Source organism: Rhamphochromis longiceps, linkage group LG3 (genome assembly GCF_057381845.1).
Source record: "Rhamphochromis longiceps isolate RC_006_pf linkage group LG3, R_longiceps_female_GT1.1, whole genome shotgun sequence".
NCBI classification, from domain to species: Eukaryota; Metazoa; Chordata; class Actinopteri; order Cichliformes; family Cichlidae; genus Rhamphochromis; species Rhamphochromis longiceps.
The window spans coordinates 53,024,097-53,038,563 of NC_140559.1; the positions used below are offsets into that span (position 1 = coordinate 53,024,097).

General features: G+C 43.6%; 1 protein-coding gene across 8 annotated transcripts in view; it reads right to left on the reverse strand.

The window, feature by feature from the left end:
• Positions 1–14,467, reverse strand: part of mark2b (MAP/microtubule affinity-regulating kinase 2b) — a 54,187-nt gene continuing 39,720 nt past the window's right edge. For 5 of the 8 annotated variants that reach the window (XM_085400340.1, XM_085400339.1, XM_085400336.1 and 2 more), the window contains 5 exons: positions 9,525–9,791; positions 7,211–7,237; positions 3,933–3,971; positions 3,110–3,216; positions 1–2,386 (listed from right to left, as the gene is read on the reverse strand). In XM_085400340.1, the coding sequence (XP_085256466.1) occupies positions 2,037–2,386; positions 3,110–3,216; positions 3,933–3,971; positions 7,211–7,237; positions 9,525–9,791 (790 nt within the window). In that variant the 3' untranslated portion in view covers positions 1–2,036. The remainder of the gene's footprint in view (positions 2,387–3,109; positions 3,217–3,932; positions 3,972–7,210; positions 7,238–9,524; positions 9,792–14,467) is intronic. The other 3 variants (XM_085400335.1, XM_085400337.1, XM_085400338.1) reach the window with 3 other exon arrangements.

The following is a 14,467-nucleotide window of genomic DNA, read 5'->3' on the forward strand; positions in this document are numbered from 1 at the left end:
TATTAAAAACTGAAAGAACTAAAACAATAAAATTAAAATAAAAAAATAAAACGACAGTGTGTCATTGTGAGAGAAAGAAGGAAAAGTGTTCAGTTAGGTACAACCAGCTGACGGGCACCAGCCTTACTCCGACCCCTGCGTCTGTCCGTGCGTGTGTGTGTGTCTCTCTGTGTGTGGTTTCTTTTTCTGCACTGACAAAACCGGAGCATCAAACGCAACGAGAAAACGAGTTAAAGGAAGTGACTTCTTCTGCTTGTGGTTTCGAGAGTGAACGTGTGCTCTGAGAAGTCTTTCCTGCTTTTTTTTTTTCTTCCTTTTTCCTCTCTCTGCTCCAAACTACTCTGGACCAACGAGTCCTTTATATATATAAAAAAAGAAAACGAATTAAAATAAAATAAAAGGCCAAAAACGAACGAGCAGTAGTCGTCAACACCACCACCATCAACATCATTAAATACATCGACATGTCCTGCACCGGAGAGGAGGAGGGGGGCTGGGTTTGTCCGTGTGTTGAAGGTGCGCTTATACTTTGGGGGGGGGGACAAAAAAAAAAACTTTAAAAAAAGGCAGCGATGATGTGATCTGACAGTGAGCCTTCACTGCGCCCCAAATCTGTACAAACTCGACGACACAAAAATATATTATCAAATCAAAAGTAGAAGAAAATAATTCACCATTCTTCGTCAATGTCGTCCTTAATCGTTTTTGTTGCTTTTTAGTTTTTCCAGTGATCTCTTACAACAGTCTCACACACATACCAACAACCACGACTTGTGTGTCTGCTCTTTGGGAACACTGGGCTGGGGCGGGGGGCGTATAAATGCGTCGGTACTGGGTTGACATTCTGGATATGAAGGCGTGATGCCAACCAAGAGGTACCAAAGAAAACCACAGGAAACCAGAAATCATCTGAGCGTTTATGTGCTGACAAATGGCAATGAAAACAAACGCCCAGATTTGATTCTTCAAAAGAAAGGCAACTTTAAAATGAAAAGAAAAATTCCATCATCATCAGTCCTCCCCTCTAATAAGATGCTGATCTTTTTCCAGTGCACAACTCTTTAAAAGCCGATAAAGAAATTCAGTTTAAAAAAAACAAAACAGAACTAAAAGTACGGACTTACAAAGCTGCAGCCCGCAGGATCAACTGACCTCCTCGGACGTGACTGTGTGAAAGATTAAAAAAAAAAAAAAAAAAAAAAAAAAAACATAATGGGGGGAGAAAGGGAGTGAAAAGGTGAGAAGATGGATGTGCTTGTGCTGACTTCAGTCTGAAGGCGGAGGAAGAGACAGCGAAGAGTGTGTGAGGGCAGGAGGGAGGTGGATGGATTAGATTTTTCTGTGTGTGTGTGTGTGTGTGTGTGTGTGTGTGTGTGTGTTCTGGCTCAGGCTCTAGTCCACTCAGGTTTGGAGGAGAATCAGAGCAAAACTTCTTTTTGAGTTTTCCAGCAAAATAAGGCTCCATGATCCATTCTGAACTTTCTGTCAATCATTCAGAGCAAAGATCCCCCCCCCCACAGCATCCCTCTGTTTGCTTTGATCTCCCATCCACCCGCCTGACCCCACCCCACCCCACCCTGTCCCGTTCTGGCATCAGAACCGTGCAGAGAAAACGGAATAAATAGCAGGAAGAAATGATAGGAGTGGTCAAAGTGTGCCTCCTAAAAAACAGAGAAGAAGAAGATCGGACATGCAGAAGAGTGGAACGTCTAAGTAGAACGTGACAGAAACCCCTCACCCTACAGGGGGGTGGAGAAGAAGAAGACCGGCCTGTAAGTTCTTCACAACTCAGAGGAATTCGGCTCCGGTTCTCTAATCCGAGCGCCTCGGGGAACTTATGGAACAAACTTCTAAGGAAAAAAAAAAAGTTTTCTAGTCTCAGAACTGGCAGCCCGACGTCAGACCTGACGTAACAATCGTGTCGTTTTTAAAGTGATCCCACCCCTTAGCTTACGTCCTAACCCAACCTACAGCATCATCACTCCTCTCGCCCTCATCCTTCACCCTTGCATCTCTTCTTCGCTGCTCCTCTGCGCTCACAGTTTGAGCTCGTTGGCGATCTTTGAGGCAATGTTCTTGAAGGCGATGGACGTGCCCGAGATCCGCTTGAAGCGCACACCGTTCAGGGAGAGTCGCGGCAGCTTGCACACCTCCATTTCCCACTGGACGAAGTCGTCGTGCGCCGGTTTCCCGGACATGCACAGCAGCATGTAGCGCTCGCGCAGCTCGTACTCGCAGCTGTTGGAGTCGAGCACCTTGCGGATCTCGCGCATCATCTCCGTGGGCTCCATGGACGACGTGGTCTTCATGGACCAGGTGAAGCGCAGCGAGCGCGGCTTGACAGGGTCCTTCTGGCTGGAGATGGCGGGAGGGGTGCCAGTGCCACCTGGAGGAGTAGGGAAGAAGAACAGTGAGAGGAGAAAGCAATAATGTCTAATTTAAAACCTCACTAACCCTGGAGAACCCATGGGGTCAGAGCCAACCCCATTGGTTTTCTAGGGAAACCATGGGGTCAAATTTGACCCCATGGGTTCTCCAGGGTTAAGACGATTGCCTAAAAAGAAAATGCTGACCTCAACAGCACCGGAGGTGGATTTAGTGTGCCTGAATGAGGAAACTTTAAAATCCTGGAGATGATCAATTTTCAGGAAATGTAGCTACTTATCGAATCTGCCATATCTGATCTCAACAGCGCTCTCTAGTGGCCAAAAGTAGAGTTTCTCTTATAGCCCTTTTCCACGAGTACCTACTCAGCTTGTCTGGACTCTGTTTTTAGGGTTTTCCATTAAGTGGTAGCACCTGGTACCAGGTACTTTAGTTCCTGCTCGATCAGGGTTCCAAGCGAGCCGAGTTGATCTGAAAATGTGATGTAAACAGAGAGCATGCCGCCGATTGGCCACTCAATGGCATCACTCTGAGTCATGAGCTTGTCTCCTCCAGAAATATCAAACCTGCCATTTTTTAACCTTTGCAAAAAGGGAAGCGGCAGCAGAAAAAACACCACCCTGGTATACTATCGCCTAGATGTCCTCCATTGCTGTGTTGTGTATCTGTCACATATAAAATGACCAAAACTGAGTTGAGAAGAGTCAAATTGTCATGAACCCACCAGTGTTTCCAGATCCTGGAGACGAGTTGTTCTCATCGTTGTTAGAAGAGGAGGACAAACCACCGGACGTCTTCTCGGACTTGTCTACAGTACTGGTCAGCACAGGCCTGTGTGGAGCGATGGGAGGGTGGAGGAGGAGGAGATAGTGCGAGAGAGGAGGAAAGATAAAAGGGAAAAGAGAGGCCAGAGGGACAGATGGGGGAGGGGCAAGAGGGGTGGAGAAAAGGAAGGAAGGGGAGAAGGCAGGAAAAGGAGGGAGGATGGGCATAAGCAAAGAGAGAAAATGAGGATAAAAGTGTGAGAAATCAGAATTATTTAAAGAGCAGAGACAAAAAGGTGGAAGGAGGAGGAATGCAGAGGAAGGAAATAATGAGGATTGTGGAAATGAATGAAGACAAAAAGAAAAATTTGAGCGCCCCCGATGTGCGTTTGTGCACGCGACTCGCCGGGCAGCACGCGGGTCGATCAGGCCCGAGTGCGCGTTTGCGTTTCGGGTGTGCGAGCGCACAAACGCACATCGGGGGCGCTTGGATTCTGATTTTCCCTTCACACACAGGCACCACCATGCAGCATCACCCTCCGCACCATCACTCTCAGTCTCTAAGACGCTACCATTCACCTCTCATCTCCCATCCCCTGATTGGTTAAACCGTTACCACCATCACCAACTAATTACACATCCACAGCTCGCCCCTCACCCCAGCCCCCACCATTCACAACAAGCTCAGATCATCTACTCATTTCTTCCACTCTACTGATTGGCAGGCGATTCGGTAGCGTCTGGGAGGTTTGTGGGAGTTTTTTTGTTTGTTCTGTATCTCACCTGCTCCCCTCATCATCACCCTCTCCCTCATATGGACCCCTCGAAAAAAAAAAAAAAATCAACACAAGTTTAGTCTTTATATTTTTTTAAGGGCTTATGGCAACAAGTGGGCTCGTACACAGACAGGAAACCAGCTGGCTGAACACAGTCACGCCGCTCACCATGCCCGCCTCAACCTTCCAAGCCAACCACTTCAAGTGTGTGCCAAATATTGAATTCCACTCCAACTGCCTAAAAGGACTCCACAGCCCACAATGCATTGCTGTTGCAGGTGTTCCAGGTAATACCAGTCCACTGTGAGCAAACACTATCATAGTACCACCACTCAGTGGAATTTAACAAGTTCAATTCAGCTTATCTAAACAACGCCAAATCAAAACAGCAGTTGCCAATATAAATAGTTGTATAATGTAAGGCACAGACCCTACAATAAGACAGAAATCCCCAACAGTCAGACAGTGGGAAGGAAAAACTCCCTTTTAACAGGAAGGAACATGTGGAAGAACCTCGCTCATGTAGGGGAAGCCATCTGCTGCTGCCAACATTAACATGTATTTACTAACACTAAAAAAAACAACAACCCAACGACAACAAAAGATTCAATGCGTCACTATGGACTTGTTCAACCTGTTTTAATGTTAGAAAACTCTACCTAGAAAACACCCAAAGTTATAAGGTGGAATTTAAGGAACTGGTTCAACTCGCTCTGGGATGGATGAGAAAATGTTTGAGTCGAAATAAATTAAGAATGAAGCGAGTCCGAATGAAATAGCTAGACACAAATGGAACGGCTCACTGTGGACCAGAAAGGGGGTAATTTGAAGAGTATGGAACAGCACGGACTTTCACAGAATGGAACGGTGGGGTAACTGGTGTAACACTTTGGAGTGGAGTGGAATCCAACAAACATGGAAAGTTAGGAACACATCATGAAGTGGAACTGTTTAGATCCCAAACGGAATGGTTTGGAAGAGAATGGTCGGCATGGTGAGGGCGAGTCCTGTTGCTAGGAGGAGGTTAGGAGCATTAATAATCCCAGCACTGCGTTAAAACCTGTATTAGTAACACTTGATCTACACGAAAGCTGTTTACCTCTCTCTCTCACACACACACACGAACACACACTCCCTGTAAACAACACATGAACTTGCAGCCCATCTAACATTCGACATATGCACACGCATCCTCTCTCACACCTGCAAACAACAACGAACGCACACAAACGAGACTAAAGCAAGAAAAGCAGACGACAAACAGAAAAACACAGACAACAGCCAAACACGTGCAGACGATGCCTGGAAAGTGACACAAACATGGAAAAAATTCAACACATGATTTGCAATTCAGTTTGTTTCGGACAAAGACAAAATTCTTGTTTTACATTATTGAAAAGAAAATGGGGGGGTGGGGAAGAATGACCAGAAACACCATGTCAAATACCTTCTGCAAAAGAAGCCATGGTTAAAAATATAGCACAGTGGAAATGACGAGGAGGAGCGTGGGGTGTGGGGAGACCCCAAACAAACTGTAGATGAGGAATTCTGTAACAATGTAAAGTCATTGTGCCATTTTGCATCCCATTGCCATTTAACTTGATATGAAGGGATGCAAAATGGCTCCCAGAGTAGGAACACCGTGACCGTGATCAGTCTTTTGTTTTCCCGTGGAAGGGAAAACAAAAGACTGATCAGATGATTCATTGATTTTAAATACAGCTTACTCAGTCCCAACATACAGGTATGATAATCACTGGAAATATGTGACTACTATTTAGTCATGTGTTTAGCAGTGGCTTTAGATTTCACCCTATAGTTAGACATTTTCTACTATTACATTTTCAATTTGAAATATTTTTAGAGTCACTAAACAGCTTAGAGAAAACACAGCTATAATAATTTCACCGTGATAATAAAGTAACAGCTTTAAGCCAGCAGGTGGAGCAATGGTCCACTCTAAGACCTGCTGGTTAAAATCATCCAACACACTAATCAGGAGACATGTCCAGTCTGGTTGTGTACATACAGAAATGTAAAATGTGTCAACACGTGTCTTTCATTTAGACTAAATATGTAGATGGACATGGAAATAAGGTGTGTGTTTTTATCTTAATGTACGCACACAGACACACTGAGCTCAGTGTGTCTGTGTGCGTACATGTGAAACAAATGTAATTGTGTTTATATATTCACAGCATTAAAAAAAAAACAAAAAACAAACAGCTTCTTTTCCAGCCACTGTAGGTCAAAGCCATCCACTTGTGTTTCTGCTGCTGTTAGAGAGCCAGTGCTACAGTGAGAACAGAGCAATGAATGAGTGGAAAGAGTGCAGCCTCCAGGAAATAGTGCAGCCCCGTCCCTCCTGGGCCCTCTCCTCCTCCTCTCTGACTTCGTCCACAACTACAACCGTATGCTGACTTATTCCAAGCTACCTCCCCACTGGGATCTAACAACAGGACACCTTTAGCCTGCGTGGCTAAGGCAATTCAGATTACGGAGGCCAAACTAATGAAAGCAGGAAGGTGAAATGGGTGATGGTTTGGTTAGCTGGGGTAATGGTTAGCCACACTTTAAAGAGACTACTGGTTCTATTGCTGTGCTTCTGTTATTTCTACACCGAGTTATTTATTGTAAACCGTGGTCAGCGACATGACACGTTTTAGTATTGCCTCACTAGTTTTACATTTTACTATGATCCAGAGTAATAACATGACTGGCACCTCAAGCTATGAACGGGTTAAATGAGGGAATGGATGAGTTTGATGATGGATTCGTCATGACCTAAATCTGGGACTCTACAGGGAGATGCAAGCTCACACACAATCTAACTGGAAAACAAATGTGGGGTGAGGATGAAGTAGAGGTGGGCGGGAGGGACGATGGAGGGACGAAGAGGAAGATAAGTGAGGTGTTAATGTGCCACGTGATGATGGAGTGAGTGAGTTAAGTGAGTGGATGGCTGGGTGAGGGAGGGGAGTTAGTAAAATGAAATACATTTTTAAAAAGAGAAAGAAAATGGACCAAAACACAGCACTCAAAATCAGAAGGCTCAAAAAACAAAGGGGCCAAACCACAGAGAAACAAAAAAAACAACAACGAAAAGGTGAAAAGATAAAGGCTCAAGGCACAAAAGGAAGATCTCAACAAAAAGCTGCACGAAACACCAAAAGGGGAGGAAGTATTTATATATATATGCATATATATATGTAAAATATATATAAAGAAGAGACGTGTGTTTATATAAATCAAGGGGTTATATTTAACGTTGGGGATGTTGCCTACCTTCTCGGAAACCTGAACGAGAGATTTCTACAAAAACAAAAGAGGGATAAAGAAAGAGAAAAAAAACGTATGTGTAAAACGCATATATCAATGACGTTCTTGTAAAAGACAAAGCTGCCCTCTGAGGAGCCAACTTCAACAGAAAAAAGAAAAATCAGTCCAGACTCACTTGGGATTGAAACGGCAAACAACACCACAGTTAACACAAAGAGAAGAAGGACAACAACAACAACAAAAAGAAGAAGTTACTGCACTGCTGTCGACGTGCAATCTGAACGTGTTTAGATGTACCCTTTATTGGTGTGAATGTGTGAACAAAAACACCTCAGAGGGATTTAACGGGCTCTCTCTGAACACACTCCCCTCCCTTACACAAAGATGTCCGGGATGATCCTGAAAAGAAGCGTTTGTGAGGTGAAAAGTTCAAATGTGATAAAACTTTAAAAAGAAAGAGAGAAGGCGAGAGAACGGCTGCTATAAAAAAAACACAAATCACACATGTACAAATGACAAAAAGAAAAGCAGACGTTAAGCAACAACTTTTATCTCCTTTAACACAGACAAACCATCGCTCTCCAGACCAGGGACCTTATATGATACGGTAACAAAACACACAGATTTACTGTGTGTGTGTGTGTGTGTGTGTGTGTGTGTGTGTGTGTGTGTGTGTGTGTGTGTGTGTGTGTGTGTGTGTGTGTGCGAGAGAGAGACAGAGAGACTGGTCAAAATGTACAAATGCAACACAATCTGTCTGCCTGCTGTGCTACAGGCACATAACTGTCTGTGTGTGTGTGAGCATGTGTATCAAGGTGTCCCCAGTAGCGGTATTTATAGTTGAGGGAAAAGTGATATCTCCGGAGTAACCATGGATACTGTCGCCACGGAGCTACAGTATCTCTGAGTGGGAGGCCTGGAGAGTGGCTGTGCCTGTACCCTACACACAGACAGACTCTACACCATGCACGTAGGCTACACATATGATCATTTTTTTAAGCAGACAAAAACAACTAAAAATACAAGCAAACATATTCCCTCCTCACGCACACACACACGCGCACACACACGCAGGATAAAAGAACAAAAAAACCTTATATGGTGGCTGTGGCACATTGCTCACTTGGAACTTTTCTCACTTTTGTCAGAGGTTTTCACTTCCTGTCCTGAGCACCTCTCATTCTAGCATTTGTTCTCACTGTGAGGTAGCTACATTAAAAACTCCTCTTATTAAGTATATGATATCTTAAATGTAACATCTTGATCAACTTTGCCGAGTGTAAAACAACCTGCAGGCCATGCATCTAAAATCAACTGTGTTCATGTGGTTTACGGTAGTTCACTGGAATGAGTCAGTCAACAAATCTTCTAAGACCAATAAAACCAATAATAAATCCACTAAAATCTGCATTATTTACTCAGAATGCTATTCTTCTTCCTATATGACAAACACTGACAGTGCAGTTCATTTGGAGTCAGGTCCAAAGTCCACATACGCAGACCTGCTGCTGGAAATGCTAAAGTAGGAAACATGCGTGAATACCCATCAAAACAACACTTTAGATCACATTAGCCTCATTATTTGATTACTTAAACATTTTTTAACATCAGCAACATCGAATTCTCCTGAAACGAAAACTTATTTATTTGACAAATGTAAAAATCAGTATCCTGTATTTACCCAGCAGAGTTAGACAGCCAGGAAAAGTTCACTTTACTTCCAGAGAAAGTTATAAATATCGAAATAAACAGTGCTGGCTTTTATTACAATCAGGTACCCTGATCAGCGGCTTCACTGCTGCAACCTGCACTACAAGACTGAGATGAAAACTAGGCCAGACTGGAACCACAACCAAAATTACTCCTCCGTCACCACTGCTCCAAGCAAAATTATAGAGGACGCACAGCTGTTCCCTTCCTCTCCCTTTCTGCTCTGAGCACAGTTACAGATCAGCGCGTGGTTAGTGACAGACGAGACCAGCCCCTTTAAAAAAGTACTCAGTGATGATACGGCCACAGAGTACAATGTTCCTCGGAGAACATCAAAATGACTTGTAATGGAAACTTAGTCATTTTCTGGTTCAAGCTGAAACCTCATAGACTTTAAACTGCACTGGTAACTGGATAATAAAGAGACTAGCTGTTATCACAACGGCTTTGCATTTACCAAACTCCACGCTTCCTCCTTCTACCACACGTCCTCTCCTGTACTTCAGGTTTTTCGACTTCCTTCCTTCCTTCCTTCCTCTCTAACGCTACAGAATCAAACATCAACTAACCAGTGTTTACTTTTTGTGTGCGGCTTACGCCCGTTACTCACTTGCGTACAAACTTGGATGTGAACTTGCTGAAAATCCCCGTGGCGCCATGTGTTCTTCGGGCCTGGCTGTTGCCATGCGACAGTGATGGAGAAGCAGGCCCGCCGGGGTAGGCGGAGCCATGCTGGTCCCGGGCACTACGCTGCTGACCTGCGTGGAACGTGCTGCGGATGCCCACCCCTCTGGAGAAATTGGTACGGTCTGACACGGCGGCGCTGCTGATGTTGTGGGCAGAAGGCGAGGCGCCGGGTGCCCGCTGCGCCGGGGCACTACAGGAGAGAAGGTGGAAAGACAAGAAGGAGAAAAAGAGAAGGAAGGATGGTAAAGAAAAGGCGACACAGAGGAAGGACAGCGGAGACGTGGTCATGAGGAGGAGGAAAGAAGTGCGAAACGTTTTTTGTGAGCAAGAAAAGGTTTGAAGGTGCGATAAGTAAAGAGGTGGGAACGAGGAGGTGAAAATGAAAAAGAATGGTGATGGATATGGGACAGGAGACAACAGAAGAGAGGAGATAAAGGAAACGCGGAAAGAGAAGGATGAAGGAGACGAAAGTGAAGTGTGGGAGGTGATGCAGGAGGAGAGAAAAGGGATGAAGAGAGAGGATTGCAGTGGAGAAGAGTGTGGGACAGGAACATAAAATTAGTCCAACAGTTAAAGATTAAAAATCACCTTCTGATGTGCTGTTAACTTCAGCGCAAGGTCGTGTTTCATCTAATCCCTCAAGTCAGTATTTAGAGCCACATGAGGTCAGTGGCCCGTGCACATGCACGCACACAGACACACACGAGAACGCTTTTAGCTCAGTGACTGGTTGCAGTCACTGAGCTAAAAGGCTGGATTTGCTTTGTAGGGATGTGCATCTTCCATGACAGTGTGTGGCTGCGGCACGCCTGCAGCAGATGGCAACAAACAAGCACAAATGCATGCACACACACACACAGATAAACACCAACACAGAAGAGCAGCAATACAAAAATGAACACTTATTGGCAATGTAGCAAGTCCGCTCGGACGCTTCAGGTACCCATCTTAACAGTTGCCTACCAGCTGAAAGTTGTTGCCAGTAACTGGTATGATCACAGTCTAGCTCGAATGATTGCTGAGCTCTTATGAGAGCAGGTGGTGCTGATCAAAAATGCAGTTTCTCAAGTGCAACAGAAACCAAAGGGTTCTGCACAATCCCACTGACAGCTTCAAAATCAAGAAAAAAGACCAAAGAAGGGGCTCCATTCAAAGCACCAGTGAGACGAGCGAAAAACAGCTCGAGGGTGTCCTTTAATTTGATGTAGATGTGATCATGCTGTCCAGTAGATCAAAGGTATCCAACACACACACACACACACACACACACAGATGCAAATTCAAGGAGAGAAAAGCTGGATGAGGCAGATTAGTAGGGACCAGTATCCAGTGTTTTAGTTGAAGATGATAAACTTAATCAGACTGGTTAATATTTCTGATTGGTTTCAACCTATTTTCCTTCTCATTGCACATTAAGTGAAGTAGTGGAGAAAAGGCTTATTCTAAGGTGGTTCAGGGTCATATTGTAGTCTGCTCCTACCCTATATACGTTTCAGCACCAACCTGCTTTATGGCAGTACTGTTATGAACACGTCACTCAGAAAGATTTCAGACTAGATGTATCAAACAGGAATGGATGTGAGTTAAGGGTAGGGCTGGGCCATATTATACCGTTCACGGTAATACCGGTATAATGTTAGGCAACGATAGGAAAATGAAATATCGCGATAGAATGGGAGTAAAACGCGCATGCGCAGTGCCTTTGTTTTCATACGCACATGGCCGATTGTTGAGTGAAACAGATGAACCAGAATTGGTTTGTAAAAATGGTGCAACTTCCGTGATGTGGAACTGGTTTGGTGTTTGTCCGTCAGATACACAACAAAGCACATTTTTTTTGCAGAACATGCAAGCGGCCGTTGTTATTGTCGTATTTGTCGGACTAAGATGCTCTTAAATCTGGGAGTAATCTGGGTCCTAAACTCCGTATGCTTCAGGTCAAACAACACTGCAGCATCACTTAGAGTTAAAAACTGTCTAAATTCTTTCATCTTTAATAAAACGATCAGCATTGCTGCTTTACCAGGTGTAACTATAAAGTTTAACTTCCAGGCATCCATGAAAACAAAAGTTATTACATTTAACGGAGTTAGAAGTTAGCAGGAAGCTAGCGGAAGTTAGCTCGCTAGTTTCGCTAGTTACCTAAGCATGATATTGCATGTTCTGACTGAGAGATTTCTGAAAAAAATCAAACGTACAGCTCTGCTATCACTTCCAACATAAATGAAGACAGGAAACTAAACAGCAGTGACGTTTGTAGGGTTACTGAAGTTGGGCTAGCTGGTATATAATGATGTGCTACGTGATCGCTAGCGACACAGCTATGTTAGCATAACATAAACAGTGAAGCTGGAGGACAAACACTAACACTTTTCCACTTATAAAAGTTAACGTGAAGGTTCCTCATGGTTAGAGACAAATGCAATCGCATGGCAGGATGCTGTAAACGGACCAAACTTCAGTCAGGAGAACAACTGAGATAATCCATCCACAATACGAGGTTAGTCATTAATATACTGCAACAACATGGGAATAGAGCAGCTGCCAGAGAATTCAACATTAATGAATCAATGGTACAGAAGTGGAGGAAGCAAGAAGAATGAGTTTAATAAAGTTTGATTTATCTGACTGCTTTGTTTAGCTTAATGTGCCTTATAATCCTGTGCACCTTATGGTCTGAAACATACGTACTGCACACTGCAGTTTAATGTTGCAAAGCACCTCTTTTTAACTTCAGTGGATATTATACATGGTTATGCTCAGGATATGTCAGCCCATTTCTACTGGAAATGCCTTTTGGTTAAACTTTCAGCAAGGAATTTGCATTTGCACTGTTACATTTTTATAAAGCTTTAATGTACATAAAAACCAGCTTCTTGTTTAAGTGAATATAAATGGAAGGTTGTCTTTTTGCGCTAGTAATGTTGTGGAGTTGTATTTTGTCTCGCATCAATTATATCGTCGGTTATATCGTTATCGCAAATTTTCAAATATATATCGTGATAAATATTTTTGGCCATATCGCCCTGCTCTAGTTAAGGGTACAGATTATGTTCTGGAAAAAAGGTGCCTAATCATCACTCAGGGTACAGTCTACGTGTTGAAGCGGTACCTTCTCTCCAGCGTTCCCAACCAGGTTCTGAACAGCTCAAGCTGACTGCTGAACGACGCATGCAACAGAACAAGACTTCAACATAGAGCAGACAAAACCACATACAGCCAAAAAGGGCCACCTTAACACGTGCATGGGTGGAATCAGTCAGACATTTAGCAGTCGTCTTTTTTTGTTTTAAAAAAAGGGTCGAAAGCTATCAGAAAAATGGCTGGAGGGTCTGCAGACTGAAGTTAAGGTAGCTGAGGGACACATGCAGTCCTTCCACCTTGTTCTGTGAGACACGGCTGTCTGAACTAAAGCCCAAAAATGTTAAAGTAGCCCGTGAAACAAACACTGTGAAGCAGGGGAGCTAGCCAGCAGAGCAACATATACAGACAAACACACAGATGGCAAATACACACAGGCATTTCACACACATATGACCAGTAGGATCCTCGGGTCATTACTCCATTTCACTGACTCACAGAAACAATGTCAGAGCACAGTTAATGCTTAATAGATGAAAATGGGGTTTTCCCAGGCAAATTCATAACTGAAGGAGGATTACACATGTCAGAAGGAGACTGTATGAGGGGAAAATCTTCCTCAAAGAGCCTTTGGGAACAAAACACTGAGGCTGGGAAACCTTAAAGGTGGATAAATTCCCACAAACAGCTGAAAAGCATTTCTACCAGCCGGGGAAAACCCTCATCAACAAACACAATGTGTGCCATAATATCAAATCGGGGACAAAGGGAAAATACCTATAGAGGACATGCAACAGATAACACAAAGGTGTTTTCACATAAACAGAAAGTAACACAGCTACATCTGTAATTTGTCTGGTTCTCCCCAGAGCAACTGCACATTCTTTTACTTCCTCTAAATGACACAACGCAGGGATTGTCCGCTCCTTCAGCTTTTCTATTTCATACGCTGGACTGAGAAAATAGATGTAGGATTATCAAACCAAGATTCTTATGCAATCTATTAAGGCTTCTGAGAATAGAGACATAATTCTTGTTAGTCCGCAGATGGTTTATGCTGCGAGGAAACAAAAACAAGTAGAAAAACAGCTCTGGCCTGTCAGAGGTACAGGACAGCTTAAAAAAATCAAAATAAAAAAAATGAACCTGCTCATCTTGTTCTCAAATCCTGCCTGCTCAGTTATGTCTCCACTGATAGATGAGAGCTTTGAATGTGAGTGACTGGCCAAAGACGAGCTATGTCAACATCTCCACAATTGTGCAGCTTTTCTGAGCTCCGCGATGTACTTCCTGGCCGTTGCTAAGTAACTGGTGAGCCTATGATTGCAAGCCTTAGAAATGTTGACCATCTCACTATGGTGATGTTATAGTGGAGAATGTATACATGCCGACAGTGCATATCACAGCAAGAATAGCAGCAGCAAAGCCTCACTTATGGCAGTGTTACTTAGTGTGTTTGCTGCTGCACGTTTCTTCACAGTTCTGCTTCGTCATGGGGGGAATAATTGTTACCATGAAGTTATACAGTGACCGTAAGCTTTATGCAGGATATCCATCATAAGAAAAAGAGGATTTTTTTCTGATTACTGTACACTTTACTGTTTTGTGATGTTTGGTCCTGTAATCAGCTGCATTTTTTTTAGAAGCTTTTAATCAATTCTGCATTTAGTGTAGATGAGCAGGTGTAACACAATCTGAGGACCTTTCTTGGGATAAATCACTTTATCCCATCTTCATCTCTTCTTTTTCTTTTGTGTCCATTGCAGGAAAGATGATGATCTGAGC